This window comes from Homarus americanus, unplaced genomic scaffold (assembly GCF_018991925.1).
Source record: "Homarus americanus isolate GMGI-L3 unplaced genomic scaffold, GMGI_Hamer_2.0 scaffold11022, whole genome shotgun sequence".
Lineage (NCBI taxonomy): Eukaryota > Metazoa > Arthropoda > Malacostraca > Decapoda > Nephropidae > Homarus > Homarus americanus.
Genome location: NW_024737068.1, coordinates 14,980,961 through 15,004,489, shown reverse-complemented (window position 1 = coordinate 15,004,489; position 23,529 = coordinate 14,980,961). Strand labels below are relative to the sequence as shown.

The 23,529-nt window shown below is 42.7% G+C and overlaps 1 protein-coding gene across 1 annotated transcript in view; it reads left to right on the top strand.

The window, feature by feature from the left end:
• Window positions 1–5,925: 5,925 nt before the first annotated feature.
• LOC121872847 (golgin subfamily A member 6-like protein 22) overlaps window positions 5,926–23,529 on the top strand; it is a 51,774-nt gene continuing 34,170 nt past the window's right edge. Inside the window, exon 1 of the mRNA XM_042375897.1 lies at window positions 5,926–6,638. Within this exon, the coding sequence (XP_042231831.1) occupies window positions 6,531–6,638 (108 nt within the window). The 5' untranslated portion in view covers window positions 5,926–6,530. The remainder of the gene's footprint in view (window positions 6,639–23,529) is intronic.

Sequence of the window (23,529 nt, the reverse complement as noted above, 5' to 3'; positions counted from 1 at the left end):
CTTACTATGTCGGAGTGGGTGGGTCTGTTGATGTTAGGACGTGTGTGTGTGGTTAATATCCCTACATAGTGTGGCGTCCAGTGTGTCGGGGTGGGTGGGTCTGTTGATGTTAGGACGTGTGTGTGTGGTTAATATCCCTACATAGTGTGGCGTCCAGTGTGTCGGGGTGGGTGGGTCTGTTGGTGCCAGGACGTGTGTGTGTGGTTAATATCCCTACATAGTGTGGCGTCCAGTGTGTCGGGGTGGGTGGGTCTGTTGATGTTAGGACGTGTGTGTGTGGTTAATATCCCTACATAGTGTGGCGTCCAGTGTGTCGGGGTGGGTGGGTCTGTTGATGTTAGGACGTGTGTGTGTGGTTAATATCCCTACATAGTGTGGCGTCCAGTGTGTCGGGGTGGGTGGGTCTGTTGGTGCCAGGACGTGTGTGTGTGTGTGTGCGCGTACGTGCGCGCTAGTGGCCTGGAGGTATGTTCGTATGTACTGTACATGTGTTTGTGGACAGTGTGTGAGACCTCACTTAGCAGAGAGCGGTGGGAAGAGTTCCGACTCGCTGATGAGACGGTAGTGTTAGTGAGGAAGTGTAGGTACTTTTAGAGTGAGATGGCAATATAATGATAATTTCTGACTGATTGTAGTAATTTCGTCAAGCCATATTGAAAGCGGGTGAGAAAAGGCAAGGAAAAGTAGGGCCGAGTGGCAAGGACAGAAAACTAATATACAATGGAATCAAAGAGAGAAAAAATCCGGTAACTAGTGATCGAGGTTACGGAGAATGGGGTAAATCATTACGTAAAGTATGTGAAAAAAAATGTGATGGAGAGCAACTAAAGAGTCACACGAACCTTGGACATCAAGAAAAGCAGCTTCCGTGATCCTGATCCAACTCCAGGAACTCGTAAACTTAGCACATCCGCTGTAAGTGTGGCCCATATTATACTGTAGTGCATAGGAAACGTCCGATTGTGTTGTAGAACAATTAAGGTTATATGACATCAGTGTTGTGATTTGGTTTTCAAAAGAAGAAACTAAGTGTTAGAGAAATTCTTCCTGAAAACGAAAATAGAGAAAATTAAGATAAGATGTAAGGTTTCCGTGAAATATGTCTTTAGATTATGAAAAAGGAACATCGTATGGATTATCATTGAATTTATTTTTTAATTACTTTAATGATGATCATACTGTAATATTGGAACTTACTTTTCTCATGACAAACCAAGAATGATAAGAGAAAACTCGGAAACATAATACGGGTGATTCTGTGAACTGATTACCAGTAAAGGTAGAAACACTTGAAAATAATTTATCACACCTGTGACGAAAAACATACATAAACAAAATGGAATTAGATTAGTGGCTAGTTTTGTGACGTAAAATAATTAATCCCTCATTCAAGACAATGTGTATTTTAGAAATAAGGAGAAAAGTTGAACAGAGGCCGTATGATATTATTAGTTGTAATCATAACACGGCTAAGCAGGTCTTTATGAATACCTATAAATAAGTATCCAGGCATACACATGGAAAATAGAGTAATGGGTACCTTATCACCTGTCTCGCGTGAAAATGGTCGAGTGTTCCTGCGTTTGAATTGAAAAAAAAAAACTACACATAGAGGGTTGTGGATTGGCAACCTACAACAATGATTATTTATTTAGGCGCCTTTCTATCCGTCATCTGAGCCAATTTAAAAAACATATTTTTCTTTGTTCACAAAGTATACTGTAGTGGACAGCAGGATGAATAGTTACAGCGGGGTTGAGCCGTCGTTACGGAGACGGAGTCACCACTTTGAGGATTCTTTTATTAGCCTATTTTTTATTTTTTATTATTATTTTATATACGGGGAATAGCCCACCCGGGCACAGGTCATCGACCCACAACGGGGCCTTAGGGGCGAAAAAATAAGAGTAAATATAAATTAAAAATAGCAAAGAAAAATATTTTATTAATCTACAGTTCTACATCACGAAGATGCCGAAAACCAGCTTTTTGAAGTGAGACATTGTATGAGTATGGAAACAAAAGAAGGCAGAGCATTCCACAGTTTGGCTGTGTGAGGAAAGAAGGATGTACAGTACTATAACGGGTTATTCTAGTGTTAAGCCAGCCTTCCTTTTCCAGGCGGGCTTGTTTATATGTACAATTTTATAATTGTTCACTCTGTAGTCAGCAGTGAGGTATTTTTCTTTTCTCAAACATGGACAAGGATATCACTTTGCATCCTCACACTGGACAACACCTTGACTTGTCCAAATCTCGTGCACGTCGCTATGCTGTTACCACAATTTATTATTAGCTATTAGAGGGATTTAAAAAAAAAAATATTAGTCTTGCATATACAATGCAACATAACCCTCGATTGTTACCCTCTTTTCCAAATTAATGGATAAGAACATAAGAAAATAAGGAGTCTGCAATAGGCCGGTTGGCCTGTGCATGGCAGCTCCTGTCGAGAGTTACTACCACTCTCTATCATCCATGAATCTATCTAGCCTCCTTTTGAAACTTTCCAGAGCTCCCGCACTTACTACAAAGTTGCTAAGCTTGTTCCACTCGTCCACCACCCTATTTGTGAACCAGTTTCTTCCTATCTCCCTCCTAAACCTAAACTTATCCAACTTGAATCCGTTGCTCCGAGTCCTATCCTGCTCGGATATTATAAGAACTTTATCTATATCCCCTTTATTGATTCCTTTCACCCACTTAAATACTTCTATCATATCTCCCCGCACTCTTCGTCTTTCTAGGGAATGCAAGTTAAGTTTCTTTAACCTATCCTGATATGGAAGGTTTCTAAGTCCCGGAATAATTTTTGTCATTCTTCGCTGCACCGACTCTAGTGAATTTATATCCATTCTATAATAGGGGCACCAGAACTGAAAGCGCATAATCGAGGTGCGGCCTGACTAGCGCAAGATATAGTTGCAATAAGACCTCTGCACTCTTGTTACTTACACTTCTAGATATAAAACCCAATACTCTGTTTGCCTTATTTCGAACATTAACGCACTGTTTTCTAGGCCGTAGGTCCGGGCTTACAAGTACCCCTAGGTCTCTTTCACAAGTCGACTTCTCTAGGTTGATGTTGTTAAGGCTGTATACATTATAAGTATTTGTTCTTCCAATATTAAGTACGCTGCACTTGCTGGTGTTAAATTTCATTTGCCATTTTTCAGACCACCCCTCCAGTTTATTTAGATCCTACTGTAATGCATTTGCATCCTGCCCTGAATTAATTTGCCGCCCTATTTTGGTGACATCCGCAAACTTGCTTATGTCAGCGGTTACCCAAATTCGAGGAGATATACACGAAATTGAAATGATAAGCCGGTCGTCCAATAAGCTCTAGTATTAAAGGTTCACCAACGGAGTCTGAGAAAACACATAAATCTACCCTAACCAACGAAAGTCGTAAAAGTACGGGTTATAATAGGTGAAGTGGAGGTGGCCGGAGTACAGCAGGTGAAACGAGTTGTTGGTGTGTTGCCAAATGCTAAGAGTCGGCCCAATTGCCCACTGCCCACCCTACCATTCCTCGCAAGCTTTACTCGATTGTTTACCTGCCGTTTTGTATATTTATATTGCTGTAGGGCACAGGTTGTGTAGAGAAGCTTTCTCTAATTCTCAGTGCAAACTTCCATAAAATACACCATCTTAGTTTAGAGTTTTCTAGACTATATGCTACTGTTTGTCATTGTTTACATTCGCATGTTTAATGTATTCTTTCACATTCTTGCATCATGGTTATACTTATCCTGCTGACGAAGGCATCCACAGCAACAAGGCTCGCTCTGCCACCTTCATAGTATTATAAATAGTCACTTAATTTGCTAAACTAGCAGTTAGTAGGTGGCACAAACCAACGGGGAGGATGACACAATCCTGCCTTAATTGAGTCATACATTAAGTGTGAGTGTGTGTAATTTTGTTTATGTTTATTAATTAAAGGATAATTAGTTATGTCTACAATACATACAATGTCCATGTCAACATATGGTAAGCGAACACCAAAACTATACATTTATTTCAAACTGGATCACTCTTTTTAAAGAACCAGTGTATCACAGTGCGAGTTATAGTACCCATGCTATGGTGCCTCGCCACATTTGTTTAAATAAAGAACATAAATTTTCAGATACTCTCCTATCGCAGAGTACCAAACACAAGTTTGTAAGAGTGTTTACATGCCAAAAATATAATTGAACTACAACGTCACAAGCTAGTGGAAATACCAGAGTTTCTACATTCTATTTAAGTGCTACTAAATTGCCACTCGAAATGGATTAACTTTTTGAAAGTCCACAAATTTAACTAACATGTATACGTATAAGCCATAAATTCTACTGTCGTCTAACATCTACAAGAAAATGCATTAATTATTGCAGAGTTAAATTGGTTACATTTGATAAAACTAAAAGAAAATAATGCAGTATTTATCTTTTAACTGACACATTGTTATGCTTACATTCACAGAACTAGAGCATCAGCGGGTAACAATAGTTGAACCACGGCCACGGCATCTTACTGGCGAACTACAGTAAATCAGTTACCTTGTTTTCCATTCGTCACTTTTTAACTGTACAGTATTCCTCCGGCTAGGAGGGTTCTGTGCGTATTCAGGCGTCAACTCAGTTTGATATAAATTTCTGTTTGTATCCTAGATTAGGACTAATAATATCCATGGTAGACAATCTGAAGCGTAGTGTGTACATCGACCTCCTCCCAGTCTGTGTCCAGTTCTGGAAGTACACCAATGCTGCCTTTGTTAATGAAATGGCATTTCAGCCACCCATTTGACATCATACGATTATGATCTTTGCATTAATTAAGGCAACGAAGAGGGTATTGCTGTTTAATCCATTTGCTGAGGAGCACTTCTCGAGCAAGGTTATGATCTGAATTGATGGTCAGAAATCATATCCTTATTCAGCTGTGTATCAAATCTGATATTCCTTTAGTTACTCAATAACCTGAGTGAAAGTCCTCCTGGTTCGTTTTCTGTCTTATATGGATCTTCTGATGTAGTTTACCATCACAAAATCGATGCGCTTGGCGTGTCTGCAATGTGACAGTATGATTGTCAAGTTTGTCATGTCAACAAAGAACTCACCAAAATTTGCCAAATCCTTAATGGTGACCTTTTTAGCAAACGCCATGCCAACTTACACAGTAGTAAAAACTGTATCTAGTTCCAATGATCAGAGCTTCTGCATCTCCAACTCCTTGTCAATCAAAATTTCTCAGGACTGGGCATTAATTGTTATCAAAGAGATTGCTTGTGTCAATTATATCAAATTTGAATAGAGAAATAGGGGAAGTGTTAGTCACATGTCCCCAGAAAATTAGACTTCTCTGATTATTTGCATTTCTTCTGTTTATTCGGCATATGTGTATCGCCAAACAGCACAAAAATTCACGATGTAGCCAAAGAATCATCAATAAAGGGCCTAATGCCACCCCATAAATAATTGTGCATTATAATAAATAGAATATTTCCTGGCCACCAACGTCGTGTGGACAGCGAATGATCAAGTTAGTGCCTGTAATATCGTCAACCCCCATGTACAGTACTGTAAAGGCATATATCACCTACTTATTTATTAATTTTGTTTTCTGTATGCAAATCAATCAAAGTCCTGCAATATATCGTATTTCTTTCTGCACTTGATTTTATGTTACCTTAGTCTTTTCCCCTATGTGTACCAGATATTCTCGTTTCAATTCAAAAAATTATTATTTATATCGACACACTCAAAAACACGCCCGCGCACTCACACACCAGCCTCACACACACACACACACCCACACACTAGCCTCACACACACACACACACACAGCATCTTGTAGCTCTTTGGCACAGTGCCATGCTACACCTTAACTTAGAGCGAGGAAGGTTTACATCAGCATCTTATACTTGTGTTGACACTGGGACCAACCTGCCGTACTCTGTGATAACTCACTGCCACTCCCTCAGGCGCTCTTCATTACAGAATCATATCCTCGTGATTATCACACATGGAAGATGCATCCTATCGGAAGATAAACTCAGTTTTGGGGTTTATACTAAATGAACGACAGTGGTGTGGCGAGCTGGGATCTGTACGGAAGTAATGTTTTACTGACACAGTTTTGTTTAAGTGTACAATCGAATTTGGAAATCTTGTTTTGTGTGATAACAGTGTGCAGAAGAACGGGGTGTAAATAAGTGCTAATTTTGGAATCTAGAAACCTGGCACATTTCGAAGACGATTATTCATAATTTGTTTTATTCTTTCTGTTGTCAGCAAAGATAATGAAACATCCTCCATTGCTCAGAGTCATTACAACTACAGGAAGTACATGAAACTTATCAGGAGAGGTTGCTGTAACTTGGTGGAGAGGAGATAATTGACCCTGGTGAGCTAAACCACAAACAAGCTGGGCCGGCCTCCTAGTTGAGGTCTGCTTGAGTATTTTGCGGTTCTGCAGGAGGCAGAAAGCTTTGGGTTGTAGTGAGGAGCCAGTCAACTCGCTCAAGACCGACGAACAGGATGGTTAAGCTACTGAATATCCTACTGCAGCGGTCAGATGAATCCATCTCATGGGGCTTCCGACTCCAGGGCGGCGCCGACTACAAGAAACCACTCACCATACAGCGGGTAAGTCCTCATTCCACTGTTCAGGATTGGTCCTTCTTTTCTCATTGGATTAGATACGATTATGTCGACATCGCAGTCTTCTACTCCTGTCTTAAGGGGACCTGACACATTCTGTTCATGAAGAGCCGCTCCCTTGTCGAATGACACGTTAGTAAAGCTGGGCTGTAGAGTTGGTAGTTGTGCAGTGAATGTTAGTTATTATTGTTTATCTACATGTTGTTTGTGTGTGTGGTGATAACGTTAGATAGGAAAAGATTAGCAAATATTGTTACATGAACTACCACAAGAAAATAGGTTTTTGGCCTTGTGGCGCGGTAGTAGCGATCCCCATTCACACGCAGAAGTCCTGGGTTCGGTTCCCAATTTTTTTTTTACGGGATTAGCTCACCAGAGCACAGGTCAATGACCCACAACAGGGCCTGGGGCGAAAATTTAATAATAATAATAAATAATAATTAATAAACATTAATAAAAATTAAAATAAATATTAAATAAAATATATTATAGTAATACAGTATATAATAATAATAATATTATTATTATTACTACTACTACTACTACTAATAATAATAATAAATAAATAAAATAAATAAAAAATAGAGAGAAACGATGTATGTATGTTGTGTTGTCAAAGTAATAGAAACAATTGAGTCCCTGCAATTGTGTGTAAATGTGGCAGAAAGTCAGATCAGCAACCCGGGACTTGGTCACATTTTTTGTGATACCATATGCAGCAGGGTCTACCATAGACAACACATTATGCTTCCAATATCTTCCCAGGCGGTAGTACCTCCCTGTTTGATAGCTGCCTGTTGCTTATTACATATTCGTGAGGTATTTGTATCTCTCTCTCTCTCTCTCTCTCTCTCTATATATATATATATATATATATATATATATATATATATATATATATATATATATATATATATATATATATATATATATAATTCAAAATGACGAATATATTCTTTCTCGTTGTATACCCACTTTACACTGAAAAATGTTATACTACTGACCTATTATTGCCACATAATTACTTAGCTGTGTTTAGTAAGCCTAATGTCCATTTTTCGCGACTGTCTGACCTAAAATACGTATCCATGCAAAGAGATTTTTTTCAAGTCTCAATACATTCCTGTCGGATAACTAGCCCTGGATTAACGCATCAATGACCAATTTTTATCACCCATACTGTCATTCGCCTGCACATGTATTTATCTTGGAACTCAGATAAAGATGCTGTTTAATGAAACTACATGCGATGTTTCTCGCCTTAGGGGCCAATTTCCATCATTAGACCCCATAAGATCACTGTGCCGAGTCTCGTATCCTGCTGGTGTGGGCGGTGGTGGTACAGCTTCTTCCGCTGTGAGACTCTCTGACTGGTTTATTTATCCTGTCGATTGTTTACATTGTAAACAATAGCTGGAGCACCTCCGAAGCGGCTGCGGCAGAGAGGAGACTTAGCCAAGTGGAGAGGAAATGGTTTAATGGGGAGAAGAGACGAACATAAATAAGGGCACGGTATGTGATGGAGGAAACTGCATAGATAGGAGCAAATTTCGCGTAGGAAGGGAGAAACAAGACAGTGTGAAAAAGTAACAAAATATCGAGAATAAATTTGCGAGTACGGGGTGAAAATATGGCAGTGTGAGGAGGAAACAAATGTACAAATTGGGGAGAAAAATTGCATAGTAGGGAGGTAACATAGTATGGCGGGGAGAAGGAAGAGGTGATACAATAGGAGAGAGGAAAGGTGACGGAGTATACTATTCATTTCCTTGGTTTATAATGTAGTGATTGATGACTAGCATAGCCTATTGTGTAAGTTTAAAATCGAATGGTCTCTGAACAAATATATTTATAGTCAGTTTTTGTCCTCAGCATAATAGTGATAAAGAAGTTATTTATTGATGAAGAAGTAAAAAAATATATATCTTTATTTGTTACCGGTACCTGTAGTTTCATCACAGCAACATTCTCCTAAATTCTTATAAGAATCGATAAAAAAAATGATGCCCCGAATGTCACCCTAGTGAAGATGGGAAGTTACAGGCTTTTAGATATATTTTTATGGAGTACAGCAGTGTGTTCCACCCTCCCCCCCCCCCAACATCCCCAACAATAGAAAAACACTTGAGGTTCCACTGTTCATTCCCTGTAGTATTTTCTTTTTGTGTGTTAGATCTGAGGAAGGCGATAGATACATCCAAATGTTGACATAGCAGACATACCATGTTAGTTGACCCGTCACAATGGCAGGTTCAGACCCGTCACTGCCGCACCTATGTGTGTATGTCGTACTCAGTTCATTGTTCCTGGTCCGTCCAGAACTATGCTGACGTCAGTCATGATTACTTTGTTCTGTAGATTCAAAAAATTTACTCAGGAACGCCAGTACAAGCACAGATTTAGGTACAGCTACAGGAATTTCCATGTGTTCAAAATTATATAAAAATGAGGTCATAATAAGGTGCACTTAAAAGTTATCGATATTAAAAATAAAGATACAATGACAGTAATTGACTTAATCTGTCAGTTTCTTTACCCCCTATTATAGTGGACGCTGTAAACCTGTTGCCTGAGTTACACATTCTCGTCAGTCAATATAGAATTTCGAAGTTAATGTATAAATGAAAATACTATTACGCCGTATTTTAATATAGTGTTTAAATTAACAATTGTTCTGGTAGATTCATTCAGGCATATACCATCCAAATCTATTCGATACTAATCTGATTTGCCTTAGAAAAGTTAAGCCCACATGAAGACACACTCGACGAGCCCCTGTAAACGCACTAGTGAAAGGGACTGTGTATGTCATCTGGAAGAGTGCGTGGGCAGCTGCTTAATGTGTTGGTGACAGTTGCCACGTTTTTTAACGATAAAAGAGCGAAGTAACTTTTTACAAGGAAATTAGAGGAAATAGGGTATTTCAAAACGCAATTATATATATATATATATATATATATATATATATATATATATATATATATATATATATATATATATATATATATATATATATATATATATATATATATATATATATATATATATATATATATATATATATATATATATATACGTGATACAGGTAGTCTCCATTAGAGATTCACGACGCCATAAGCTCGTTGAACAGGCTTTGTGTGAAATATAACAAAGTCTCGGATGGTTTTTGGTATCCTGGTGGTCCAGCGGTTTGCGTTCCCCGGTCACAGATAGGCTCGTGGGCCGTGGGTTCGAATTCTGGCGGGTTGAGGTGTTGAATGTATGTAGAAGTCCGCTAGTCAGTGTTCCTAATTGATAAGTTTCTGAGCGTGGCCGCACGGTGGTTGATGTCAGGTGATATCAGTTGTTTTGTTGTAAAACGAGTAGTTAACGAGGGCATGGGTGGGGACAGTTAGCGAGGGCGTGGGCGGGGGACAGCTAACGGGCGCGTTGGTGAGGGCAGTTCACGAGGACGTGGGCTGGGGCAGTTAACGAGGATGTGGGCTGGGCAGCTAAGGAGAGCGTGGGCGGAGGCAGTTAACGAGGGCGTGGGCGTGCTGCTGGATACCGTCTCGTTGCTAGCGGGGAGGCGGGGCAGGTGTGCTCAAAATAGCGACAAGCCACACCAAGCTCTTAGCCCCAGATTCCTTCCCTGTTCTCACGCCCCCACCAGCCCCCCCGCCCCCACCCTCTACTAACCCCCCCACCAGCACTCCCACCCTCTCCTAGCCCCCCACCCCCCCACCCCTACTAACCCCCACCAGCCCCCACCCTCTCCTAAGCCCCCCACCACCCCTACCCTCTCCTAACCCCCACCAGCACCCCCACCCTCTCCTAACCCCAATCAGCCCCTCCTCTACTAACCCCCACCAGCACCCCTACCTCTCTTAAATCCACTACTACCTCTCCTAACCCCATCCAGCACCCCTACCCTCTCCTAATCCCCACATCAGCACCCTACCCTCTCCTGACCCCCCATCAGCACCCCTACCCTCTCCTAAATCCCCACCAGCTAACCCCATCAGTACCCCTACCCTCTCCTAATCCCCATCAGCACCCCTACCCTCTCCTGACCCCCATCAGCACCCTACCTCTCCTAAACCCCACCAGCACTCCTACCCTCTCCTAACCCCCATCAGCACCCTACCCTCCTAATCCCCACATCAGCACCCTACCCTCTCCTGACCCCCATCAGCACCCCTCTCCTCCTAAACCCCCACCAGCACTCCTACCCTCTCCTAACCCCCATCAGCACCCTACCCTCTCCTAATCCCACATCAGCACCCTACCCACTCCTCCAACCCCCATCAGCACCCCTACCTCTCCACCCCCCATCAGCACCCCTACCCTCTCCTAACCCCATCAACCCTATCCCCTACTCTCCTAACCCCATCAGCACCCCTACCTTCTCCTCCATCCCTACCCTTTCCTAACCCCCCATCAGCACCTCTACTTTCTCCTAACCCCCATTAGCACCCCTACTCTCCTAACCCACCATCAGCACTACCCTCTCTTACCCCCACCAGCACCACCCCCCCATCACACTCCCCTCTCATTACCTTAACACATCTGGCATGATATCTTCTTTTTGCTGCCCAGCTCTTATGACATAGTTGATAGCGGACATTAGCACTACATAGAGGACACGTCAGCTATAACTGCTAAGTGATAAACCCAGAGCCGGGGGAGTGAATCCAAATCTCTGCTGCAGGTCCACAAGCTTGAAGATCTGTTTGGGGCGGTGTGGATATAGGGCAGGGAACATTAAGTCCTTGGTACACAAGGAGGCATTGTGGCTGTCACAGTGCTCGACCACCTTTCACTGTCCTGGCTGTATACTGTAGTTAGGTACCCATTCTGCAGCAGGGTCGACTGAGGTCGCCCCAATTGGTGGCCAGCAGCGGGATTCGATTTGGTGACTGTTGGGTCATGAAACGAGAGTTATATCCACTTGACCCACACACCCCTATAAAGATGCCCGTCAAGACTTCATCTGTAATCGAGGATGAATGAGCACTTATAATTATTAAGGTAGAGCCTCAGATCAATTTAGACACCATCTTTATGTCGTTGAAAAGAATCGACTATAAGCGTCCTCCTCGCATCTCCATATGTAGGTAAATGATTATCGTTACACTGAGAGTTTTGGTCCAACATATTTGATCTTATTAAGTGACAAATATATTTTGTACATCAGGGCTTTGCCAAGATTTTCCTCGTCGTCTGAATGGGTCACTTCAAGATTTCCAAGGTGGCACAGTACTGTTTTGTGTGTGTGTGTGTGTGTGTGTGTGTGTGTGTGTGTGTGTAAAGAAGACGTTTATACAGTATTATATGTATAGCCGAAAAATAGGTGTCATTTTATTTTTTGTATGACTCTACAGCCAAGCATGAGGCACAAACACAGTATAAGGAACGCCTCAGTAGTTCACAAGCATTGATGGACTCGACCTCATCTGATGTAAAAAAAAATATGTTTTCAACAGTAGCATCAGTGCTATGTGACCTAGCCTAGTTGGTGCAGCCCCACTTGCCAGGGCCTCACATCCCATGGGTCTTCACCATTCACAAGCCCTTCACCTGCCATGGGTACTAGCTTATACTGAAACTTGACCTACTTAAGACTATCACTTGTCAGGGGCCCTCTTTTATCAGAGACCCCCACCTGCCTTGGTGTTCTCTCTCGCCTTGGGTCATTACTAAATCCTGGGTTCTCTCCATTCTTGGACCGTTCATGTGCCAGGGGCCATCACCTATCCTAAGACTTCTTATGTAATAAGACCTCACCTGTCGTGGACCACTTTTCTCAAGGCTCCTCATTGTTTGATCCCTCACCTATCCACAGCCTTTACCTTTTATGGGTCCGTACCTTCCATGGGTCCTTCCTTACCCACCAGGGTCCTCACCTGCTCCAGGTTCTCACCTGTTATAGGTCCCTACCTGTCACAAGTCCTCAACTGTAACTGGTCCTCACCTGTCACAGGTCCTCACCTGCCACAGATCCTCTCCTGCCACGGGTCCTCACCTACCTGAAGCTGTCTCTTACTAGAGGCGTGTACTGCATAAATCTCTTCAAAAGGAAATGTGATGACAGCACGTATTGCCAGGTCTTGCTGGGGGGACCAGATGTGACTGTAGACAGATTATTTTAGCATCACAATAAAATAGTTATTTGGTTTAGTTTCCATTTTACTAACATCCACCAGCAAGACTTATAAAGGTCTGCCACTTTAGCGCCACATACTCTGGTATTTTTAACTCAGATTCATCAATATAATTTGTTGAAGGTCGAAAGTAACTTGTTTTTTTAAACTGCTTAATGTTTAAGAAGCGTAATGCATAGACGGATTTACACTCGATGATCACTGTCAGATGGTTCGCTTATATTCTGGAGGAGATCCTCTGAGTCGGACTACCAAAGCTTTCAGTAAGACAGGTCTCAGTGACCCATACATCAAACACAAGCAGGGAGACACTAGACGATAGGTAGGTGACAAACAATTGATTAATTGATTCAACAGATAGAATGATCATACAAAAACAAAAACAAAATACAGTCCGAACACCTGGGGACAGATTTAATCATGCATCTGTATACAATATCACGATGGGTATGACAGCATGGCGCAATCTTGTGTTTAATAATGCTTCTTGCCACTATTGCCAACACGAGTGCTCAAGTGCCGCAGGCCATGACTCACTAATTAAAGTGAGGCGTCTGCAGGGGGTGGTCATCGGGTAATTCCGACGGGCTGCGGGAGTGAGGCAGGCAACTGCGCCTTTGGCAAGCAGCATAACTTTTTTTCTTTACAGAACAAAAGGATGTTATAGTTAGTCCCCAAGAAGAAGAAAACGAGAAAAAAATCGTGACGTTACGTCGGCAGGTTGCGACATCTCCAGGGACATGTGTGGAACACCTGACTCAAGCTGAGAAATACAGCTTATATCAAAGTGTCCCAGTATTGAGCTCCTCGCCGCCACATGTGATGGCGTTTATGATCAAAGACACACGTGTGATGTAAGAACTAAAGCCAGGATGACAGGAGCAGTTATGGGAACACTTGTTGAGGAAAACTGGGGCACCTGGTAACACTTTCTTGTCAACAGGTACAAACGAGATAATATAAAAGTATTACAGATTCGAACAGTTCATATTGACAGTTGTCTGATGTGCTACTACAGAGTACACAGGTTTTTGAACAACATAGAATGCAAGTGTCTGAATATGTGTGTGTAATTGTATATATATAGATAGACAGGTATGACGACAAAAAAGATTCATTAACCTCTCCATGACCCACCAGACGAGGCAGGCGGGTGTTGTGACAGGCTTTTCACGTATACTTTACTCTAATATTATTTACTAAATCATAAACCCTAATGGTTGCCAGAAATTGGCTATTTAGGAGAGCCCTTTCTCTCGCGAGCTATTGGAGGTGCAACACTCATGGCCTACTCACAGTGGTGCACCGGCAACATCATACAGCATCGGGAAAAAGTGTAGCACATACAGTAGTTACCCGGTGGACGACGACCCGCCCTCAGAATGATGCCATGCACATCACACCAACACAAGTATAGTTGAAGTCCAAATACTCATTTAGGTTAGGATTTTTTCCCAAATTTCTCCCACCCTCAGTGAACACGGTCCAAATTCTCAAAGGTTTGTGTGTTATTGTCCATTTTCTAATTGGTGATATGGAAATTTTTCTGATTTTCAAGGTACACCAAAATATATAAACGACATACTGTATGTGGTGATGAAATTCCACCGAGGGAAAGAAATTTTCACCTTCAAACCCTAGTCCAGAGCCACCAAGCAAGCTTCTGCGCTTCACCTTGCGCAGGTTGTAAGAGTAAACCAGCATGCGGTTGCAAATCTGAAATCATCAGGCAATGTAAGTCTAAGGGAACGTGCAGCCCCACTCAACTTCCCTGGCTCGACGCCAGCGCCACACATAACATAGTGGCAAGTGTGTTAACCTCAGGCACATTTAGAGATTTATAACTAGAGAAGTGTTTTAGTGGAATAATAAGTTTTATTTATAGGAGCATGTATCATGTTGTCAACAGGTTTATTTTTCGGTAGGAACTTTAAATATCGTGAGGGAAGAGTAAGTAAAAAATTAATTCTCCCACTGTGATTCGACCGAGACCTATGGATCAGGAAGTAGTTATGGTGGGTTATTGGGTGAAGCACTAGGGACCCCGCACAGGACATTAGTCTGAGATGCTCAGGACGCCAGTGTCAGGTGATACTGATAGACATCCATGATACTGGTCTTTGATACTTGGAACTCCACTGGGATGAGAGGAACCTGGGACGTTAGTCTGGGAAGAAGGAAATTTTTGACACCAGTTTAGGATGTGAAACACCTAGTAAACCAGTTTGGCCATTAAATGTGTAGGGCGTTAGAACACCCAGAGCACTACCTTAAGGCTCCAGACTTTCAGGACACCAATATTGGACACAAGACACCCGCCTAAGACGAAGGATACTGCACCCCCCCCCCCTCACACACATACACCCTCTCTCATGTGGTTCACGATCTTGTCTAAAATGCTTCCAACCCTCTTAACTTCAAATCTTCTCTGTTAGTTGGTATTTTTAGGGGTCTATTCTTATCATAAGGGATCCACTCGAGGATGTCTTTGATACGTCATTGACCAATTTGTCTTCCAAAATGTCCTTCCCACTGCAACACACACACACATAAACGTACGGATTTTGTTCCCATTCACCCAGTTATTCCTCACGTCTTCCCTCCAACCTGTCTCATCAGCATCTCCCCCAGCTTGTATAATTTGTGGAATCACCTGAAGGTTACACATTCCAGCTTATTTCACTTAAAGATTAACCACCCTAACGTCTAACCTAACCTACCCTAACCTAACCTAACTTAATCTAACCAAACTTAACCTGAACTAAACATAACGCTTACCCACCTTAACCTAACACCCTAATGTAAACCTAACCTAATTTAACCTTACCTAACCTAATTCTAACCTAATTCTACCTTACCCTAATCTAATCTAATGCTAACCTAACCTGCTCTAATGTAACATAACCTTATTTAAATTAAAGTAACCTAACGTAACCTAACCTAAACTCTTCCTCCACATGGTGTTTTGCTGTATGAGAGGGCCGGAGTGGTGCATGAGAGGGCCAGGGTGGTGTATACGAGGGCCGGAGTGGTGCATGAGAGGGCCAGGGTGGTGTATACGAGGGCCGGGGTGGTGTATGAGAGGGCCAGGTGGTGTACAAGAGGGCCGGGGTGGTGTATGAGGGCCAGGGGTTGTATGAGTTGGTCGGGTGGTGTATGAGAGGGCCGGGGTGGTGTATGAGAGGGCCAGGGTGGTGTACAAGAGGTCGGGGTGGTGTGAGAGGTGCCAGGGTGTTGTATGAGTTGGTCGGGTGGTGTATGAGAGGGCCGGGGTGGTGTATGAGAGGGCCAGGATGTTGTATGAGAGCGTGGTGGTGTATGAGAGAGCCAGGGTGGTGTATGGGTCGGGGTGGTGTGTGAGGTGCCAGGTGTGTTGTATGAGTTGGTCGGTGTTGTATGAGAGGCCGGGGTGGTGAGGCCAGGGTGGTGTATAAGAGGGCCGGGGTGGTGTATAAGAGGGCCAGAGTGATGTATGAGAGGGCCAGAGTGATGTATGAGAGGGCCGGGGTGGTGTATGAGAGGGCCAGAGTGATGTATGAGAGGGCCGGGGTGGTGGAGCAGGACCAGGGCAACACGGGCCTGGTAGGGTGCCAGTGTTTCTGTGCCAGGGCCTCCGGGTGCCAACATAAAGGTGCAGTTGACTCATTGTTTATATCGCTGCCCCTGTGCTGTATGTGTCGGTGGCCGTGCTGACGACGGCTCCTCTGCATCATGATGGGCACCAACAGTCATAATCCCTAGTGGAGAGAATTACTCTTTCTTCAGCATAAAAAAATAATGTCTTGGTATTCTCACAGTCTGGTGGTTTCTGTTTCTCAACTCTGTCTTAACCTTGGTGTTGTCCTGACGTAACGTTATTATAGTGTCTTTATCATTCTATGGCAATCCCGTCCCAGCCTTATCGCAACTTTTTCTGTCTTGTTGCAATCTTGTCGCAGCCCTGAAGACGTCAGGACACAGTGCTCTTGGTCCTGTGATGACCTTGGTGATAAACACTCTGTTGCGGTGTAATTTTAAGAAACTTTTGTGTTGCTGTTAGCAGGCAGTGAATGTGTGTACCCAACGGAAAGTTTCTTGAATTTTTAGAGGTGACGGGCACTGCATATTTGTATCGAGGTTAAGGCACCAACTTCATGGTACTGTCACCACATGAAAATCACCGATATTTCTGGATTAACTTCAAGAATCGGAATTTATATGTACAATATGTTACGCAGTTTGATAATGAGGATCATCACATTTCGGAGAAAAAACTATATCACACATTAAGGGAAAATAGAACATTCCTAACTAAAGGAAGAAAATTATGCTATTTTTATGGCACTTGAATAAACTGAATTTATTGAATATACGAATGAAATAGATGGTAATTGTACTCACAATTAAAGAGAAACAATGAACTAATCAGTATCAACTGGTAATCATTAGAGCTTTAAATCCCCACCAGTAATACATGAGAAGGTCCAGCAGTACGTCCCACCGGTAAACATCACATAAATCCTGATGAAGAAAGTTGCCCAGTGTAGCACAGGATGTTTTCAGCAATACAGTAATTTATGTTCCTCTTGCCAGCGTCCCAGAGGCGGCCACCAGGAAACTTAAGAGAGCAGGGGCTGTAAAAGTGGCGTCTGGAGGGGATAAGGGAGGACAGGACGACCACCACCACCCCTTGTAGGCATTGACAGTGACGCCCCAGGAAGCAGAGGGTGTTGAGGGGTACAGCCAAGGCTAAGGGGTCAGACAGGTTCATGAAGCTACAGAAGCACAGTAACCCTCCCTCTTCCATCTACCTCCCCGTCCTCCGTCTTCTGCTGCGTGCATCGTTTTCATCCCTATCACTTTAATATTGTTTGTTACTAAAATTATGCAAATACCTCCAGCTATGGCGGTATGTGCGTTGTTACGGTGTTCCACTGAAAAAAAATCCTTCCCCCACACCACTCTCCCTAACACCCCACCCTCCCCCACACACCACCACTCTCCCTAACACCCTCCTCTACCCCACACACCACCCTCCCCCACACACACCACCACTCTCCCTAACACCCCACCCTCCCCCACACACCACCACTCTCCCTAACACCCCACCCTCCTCCACACACTAACATTCCTTGCATTATCTGCTTGATCTTACTCTTGCCTTTCACAAACAGAAGAGTATCCAGGGACAATCTCTGGTTATGAACGCTAGTGTGAATGTGAGAATTCTTCAAGGAAGGCAGCAGGACCATAGCGGCAGCGGCGTTGTTTTGGTCCTGGCGTTTTGTGTAGTGGTGGCGCTCTGACCCATGATTGGTTCGAAGCGGGCGAGTCTTGGGGTCCTCATCTTCACTGTTTAGGTAGATTACGTGAACGAACAGGTGGACGTGAACAAACAGTTGGTTGATGGGGGAGTGTTTGTGGTGGTGCTGTTTTAAGAGAGAATTGCCAAGATTTTAGCAGTCTTGAGAATGTACATGTTGTGAGGGTCATAACAATGAGTATTGTTGTCAGTGTTCTCATCGAATTTAACCACGTGCAGAAATTCTGAAAACTTTTGCTTGTACACGCGTGCGCACCAACACACATGAGGGCCAGCAGTTACTTCCACACACACACTACAGGGTCATTACTCAGACGCACACATACACTTACACACACAACAAAGTCATCAATTACTCACCCCCCCCCACAGTTACACAGTCACTCCAACATTCTCCATTGCTCTCAAGTCACATTTCCCACACAGGTGTCTTGTTTTCGCGGCCTCCAGGTCTTACGTCTCCTGACTGGCCACTGCCTCCCGCTACCAGTGGCAACATAACCTAAACCTTAAGGCCCGAGAAGACTTACAGTTCAAAAGGAAAATATACATTGTCCTCGCACCAGTCAGGTCTTCCTGGAGGGTCATATGGCGGTGGCTGGCTGGTGGTCCTTCACCCCCCCCCAGGTGCCAGAGCCAAGGCGTGGGCCGGACCTTGGCACTCGTTGGCACTCCGCTGTATGCTCAACCAACCTCTGGTACATGTGAACGATCTTCTCGATGAGATATGGAACAAGTGTTAGAACATGGATATTTGACTTTTATCACGTAAATGTATGGATTTCTCGTAACCGTTATCTTATTCTCTTAGGATTATTTTACCAAAGTTTTTCAGGATTTTTCTATCTACGAAATACTGTACATATATAGTATAGCGCGTGTACGAATATTAATAACACGAGACACTAGAAGGCCAAGCACGCCTAGGTTCCCACATAATGTCTGGTCACTTTTTCCCGCTCTCATCGTTTGAAGGGATTACCCGCAGCTCACCTTTGGACCTGGTGAAACAAAACTAGATTTGCTGTTAATATAAAGTTCAAAGGCAGGTTTAATTTCATGGCGGGTAGATTCATTAGTTATGACGTCATGTGAGGGATGTGTTCAATAAGACCGTGAGAAGAATTAGTTAATATGGGGGACTTAGGAGCAAGGTCATATAAGGACTTTTCGAGTAGGTCATGTGAGGGTCTTTTAGAAAGGTCATGTTCAGAGAAGGTCGTGTGAGGGTGTTTCAGAGACAAGGTCATATGAACGACTTTTAGAAAACCCAATATTTTAAGAATTATGAAGAATAAATAATGACAATAAAGACACTTTTTTGCATGGTTGCTTATATGTTTACTAAAGTTTATGATCGTTTAGTGGTGACAGCTGGGCCACGAAATTTATCGTCTGCTGTTTTCTGCAACTTAATTTTTTTTCCAATCGCTTCACTGTAGACGTAGAAATTTGTCAAACTTGGAAGGTTTTCGTCGTTAGCAGTTTGGAGTATGCAGGTGTAAAGTGGTGTACTGTAATGTGGCACATCTTATGAATAACATTTAAAACTTCTCAAACCTAAAGACACTATCATTCAGTTTGCCTCTACTACAGGAAGCAATTTAGAACAACAAACATAAACATTATTTTACTAAGTGCTACATTTTTTTTTGGAAAAGTATTCACTAACTTGAATGACAAAATGCAAGATTTCACAAAATCTTGTTAACGTGAGATTCACCCCTCCTTCCCCATACTTTACAAGTACGGGTATTATACTTCCTTCCTATATAATTATACGACCTAACATCTGGTGAACGCCTGTTTAACCATGACACACCGTGTAGCGATCAGCTTACATGGACATGCATCCTCATCGTGTCAATCTTCTGTGATGTACCTTAATTAATCCTCGTACGAAAATGTTTTTCTCCAGTGAAAAATGTACAACTAGTTTTGACTGAAGAAGCGTTTCTATCTTCAGAGAAATATATTCTCTTGGTCATATTCGAACAAAACTTGCTCTCAGTGAATATTTCCTTCACAATAAGTATTCCCTCAATAATTTCCAATCGAATTGGTCATTGTTTTGTGAAAAATATTCCGTCTGTAATTCTCGAGTGTAATTTATGACGGTAAACACTCGTGATGGCAAGACACTCGCCCCACCGAGCAGGGGTGACGATGAAATGCTTCTCGTCTATAAGCGCCAAGCGGCCAATGGTGCCAACCCTGAGGTTGACCCTCTCCGCTGCTTCCTCCACTGCACCCAGCTGTATATACACTGGTGTTGCGGAGTGTACGAGGTATTATTATTATCATTATTATTGTTATTATTATTATTATTATTGTTTCTATTATTATTATTATTATTATTATTATTATTATTGTTTCTATTATTATTATTATTATTATTATTATTATTATTATTATTATTATTATTATTATTATTATTATTATTATTATTGTTTCTATTATTATTATTACTATTATTATTATTATTATTATTATTATTATTATTATTATTATTATTATTATTATTATTATTGTTACTATTATTATTATTATTATTACTATTATTATTATTATTATTATTATTATTATTATTATTATTATTATCATTATTATTATTATTATTATTATTATTAATAAAATTATTATTATTATTATTAATAATATTATTATTATTATCATTATTATTATTATTATTATTATATTATTATTATTATTATTATTATTATTATTATTATTATTATTATTAATATTATGAACCAGTACACGACCAGTGGTATTATGACCTACAGTGCCATGACCAGTGGTATTATGACCCACAGTGCCACAACCAGCAGTATTGTGACCTACAGTGCCACGACCAGCAGTATTATTACCCACAGTGCCACGACCAGTGGTATTATGAGCATTCCACAGTGCCACGACCAGTGGTATTATGACCCACAGTGCCACGACCAGTGGTATTATGATCAGTGCCGCGACCAGTGGTGTTATGACCCACAGTGCCGCGAATTGCAGTAATATGAACCATAGTGCCACGACCAGTGGTATTATGACCCACAGTGCCACGACCAGCGGTATTATGACCACAGTGCCGCGACCAGTGGTATTATGACCCACAGTGCCGCGAATTGCAGTAATATGAACCATAGTGCCACGACCAGTGGTATTATGACCCACAGTGCCACGACCAGCAGTATTATGAACCACAGTGCCGCGACCAGTGGTATTATGACCCACAGTGCCACGACCAGCAGTATTATGGACCCACAGTGCCGCGACCAGCAGTATACAGGAACCACAGTGCCACGACCAGTGGTATTATGACCCACAGTGCCACGACCAGCAGTATTATGACCCACAGTGCCGCGACCAGTGGTATTATGACCCACAGTGCCACGAGACCAGTGGTATTATGACCCATGCCACGACCAGTGGTATTATGACCCACAGTGCCACGACCAGTGGTATTGCCACGACCACAGTATATGAACCACAGTGCCACGACCAGTGGTATTATGACCCACAGTGCCACGACCAGTGGTTTTACGACCCACAGTGCCACGACCAGTGGTATTATGACCCACAGTACCACGACCAGTGGTATTATGACCCACAGTGCCACGACCAGTGGTATTATGACCCACAGTGCCACGACCAGCAGCATTATGAACCACAGTGCCTCGACCAGTGGTATTATGACCCACAGTGCCACGACCAGTGGCATTATGAAACCACAGGACTCCACAGTGCCACGACCAGTGGTATTATGACCCACAGTGCCACGACCAGTGGTGGTGGACCCGGTATTATAATAGTGCCACCCGCTAACTCAGTGGCGGGACCCACAGTGCCACGACCAGCAGTATTATGAACCACAGTGCCACGACCAGTGGTATTATGACCCACAGTGCCACGACCAGTGGTATTTTGACCCACAGTGCCACGACCAGCAGTATTATGAACCACAGTGCCACGACCAGTGGTATTATGACCCACAGTGCCACGACCAGTGGTGTTATGACCCACAGTGCCACGACCAGTGGTATTATGACCCACAGTGCCACAACCAGCAGTATCATGACCCATAGTGGCAGGACGGTCTTTATGAAGACCTGCATTACCAGAAATATAAATTGCGGCCACAGCACCAGGACCACCAGCATCGTTATAGTCAAGGGTACAGGACTAAGTGCTAGGACCTGAATGTACTGTATGGGTCAGCAGTACCGGGGCCAACAATACGGTGACCAACAACACGTGGACTGAAAATCCCGGGAGTACCTGCACCAGAGCCACGGTGACAGCAGTGCCTGTGTGGTGGTGGCGGCGGAGGGAGCGAGCGAGTGTCTACACTCTAGTCTACAGGGAGACAGCCACGCTAGATATGCCAGACCGGTGCCCGTCGCTGCTCCTGTTCTTAGTTGTCGAGACACTGCGCTGCTGCCGGTGCACCTCGCCCTCCCTCTCCCGGGACTCTTAACTTGCATAGTGTTAGAAACCTCAACTGCAAACTGTTTCTTATATGGTTTACTATGTGGTGGCGTCCCTTCATATGTTAGTGTGTGTGTGTTTACATTAAGGTTGTTGGCCAGTGCAGGTGGAAACATCGCCACTGTCTAACCTGAAATACTTTCCATGGAAACTTTTTTTTGCTAATCGTGTGACCAAACAAGTGATTATCCGGTGGATCCCACATGACCAGGATCTCGTCCCGGCCACACACTCACCCTATATATAACTCAGGATTAATACGAACTACTGAAGAAGATCTCGGCCCCGGGGGGAGATAACTGGAGCAATGACGACCACCTTCCTGGGTCCTCCTTAAAGCAGGATAAAGGTAAAGTAGGTCGTGCTCCACACTTTACTGTCAATTATCTCTGGTATGTACCCTAGAAGTTTTCAGCAGGGAAGGTCTCCTTGGGTGAAGATCAAGGCGTTTACAAGGTGGAGATATTCGTCGGTTGTCCAGGGTCTCCGGAAATAAGTTTGCAATGGAGATTGTAGCCTATAATGGCGTACTGTCATAAAGCCCCTGGTTGTGAAAAAGCTAAAGCAGACCATTAATTAATTTTAGACCTTTGAACATAATTATAATGGCACGATCAACTAGATTCTCAGGAGTTGAAGATAAAGGAAAATGTTCTTGATTCATATCTGAAGAGTAAATGTTCAGACTGCCTTCTTACAGTTACCATATTAGATATTGTGAAATTTTAATTAATACCTATAGATTGTCTCCCATAATTCTACGTTCGTAAACTGTATATAAATTAATTAATTAAATTAGTAAATATATGAACATAATGATAATCGCAATATTACCCAGGCGGTTACAATCTCATTGGCAAAATATATATAGGCTAAGATAATACTTAGTAATAATGGGCAATATAGTTCCGAGGTAACCAAGGAAATATCTAGGTCGAAGAAT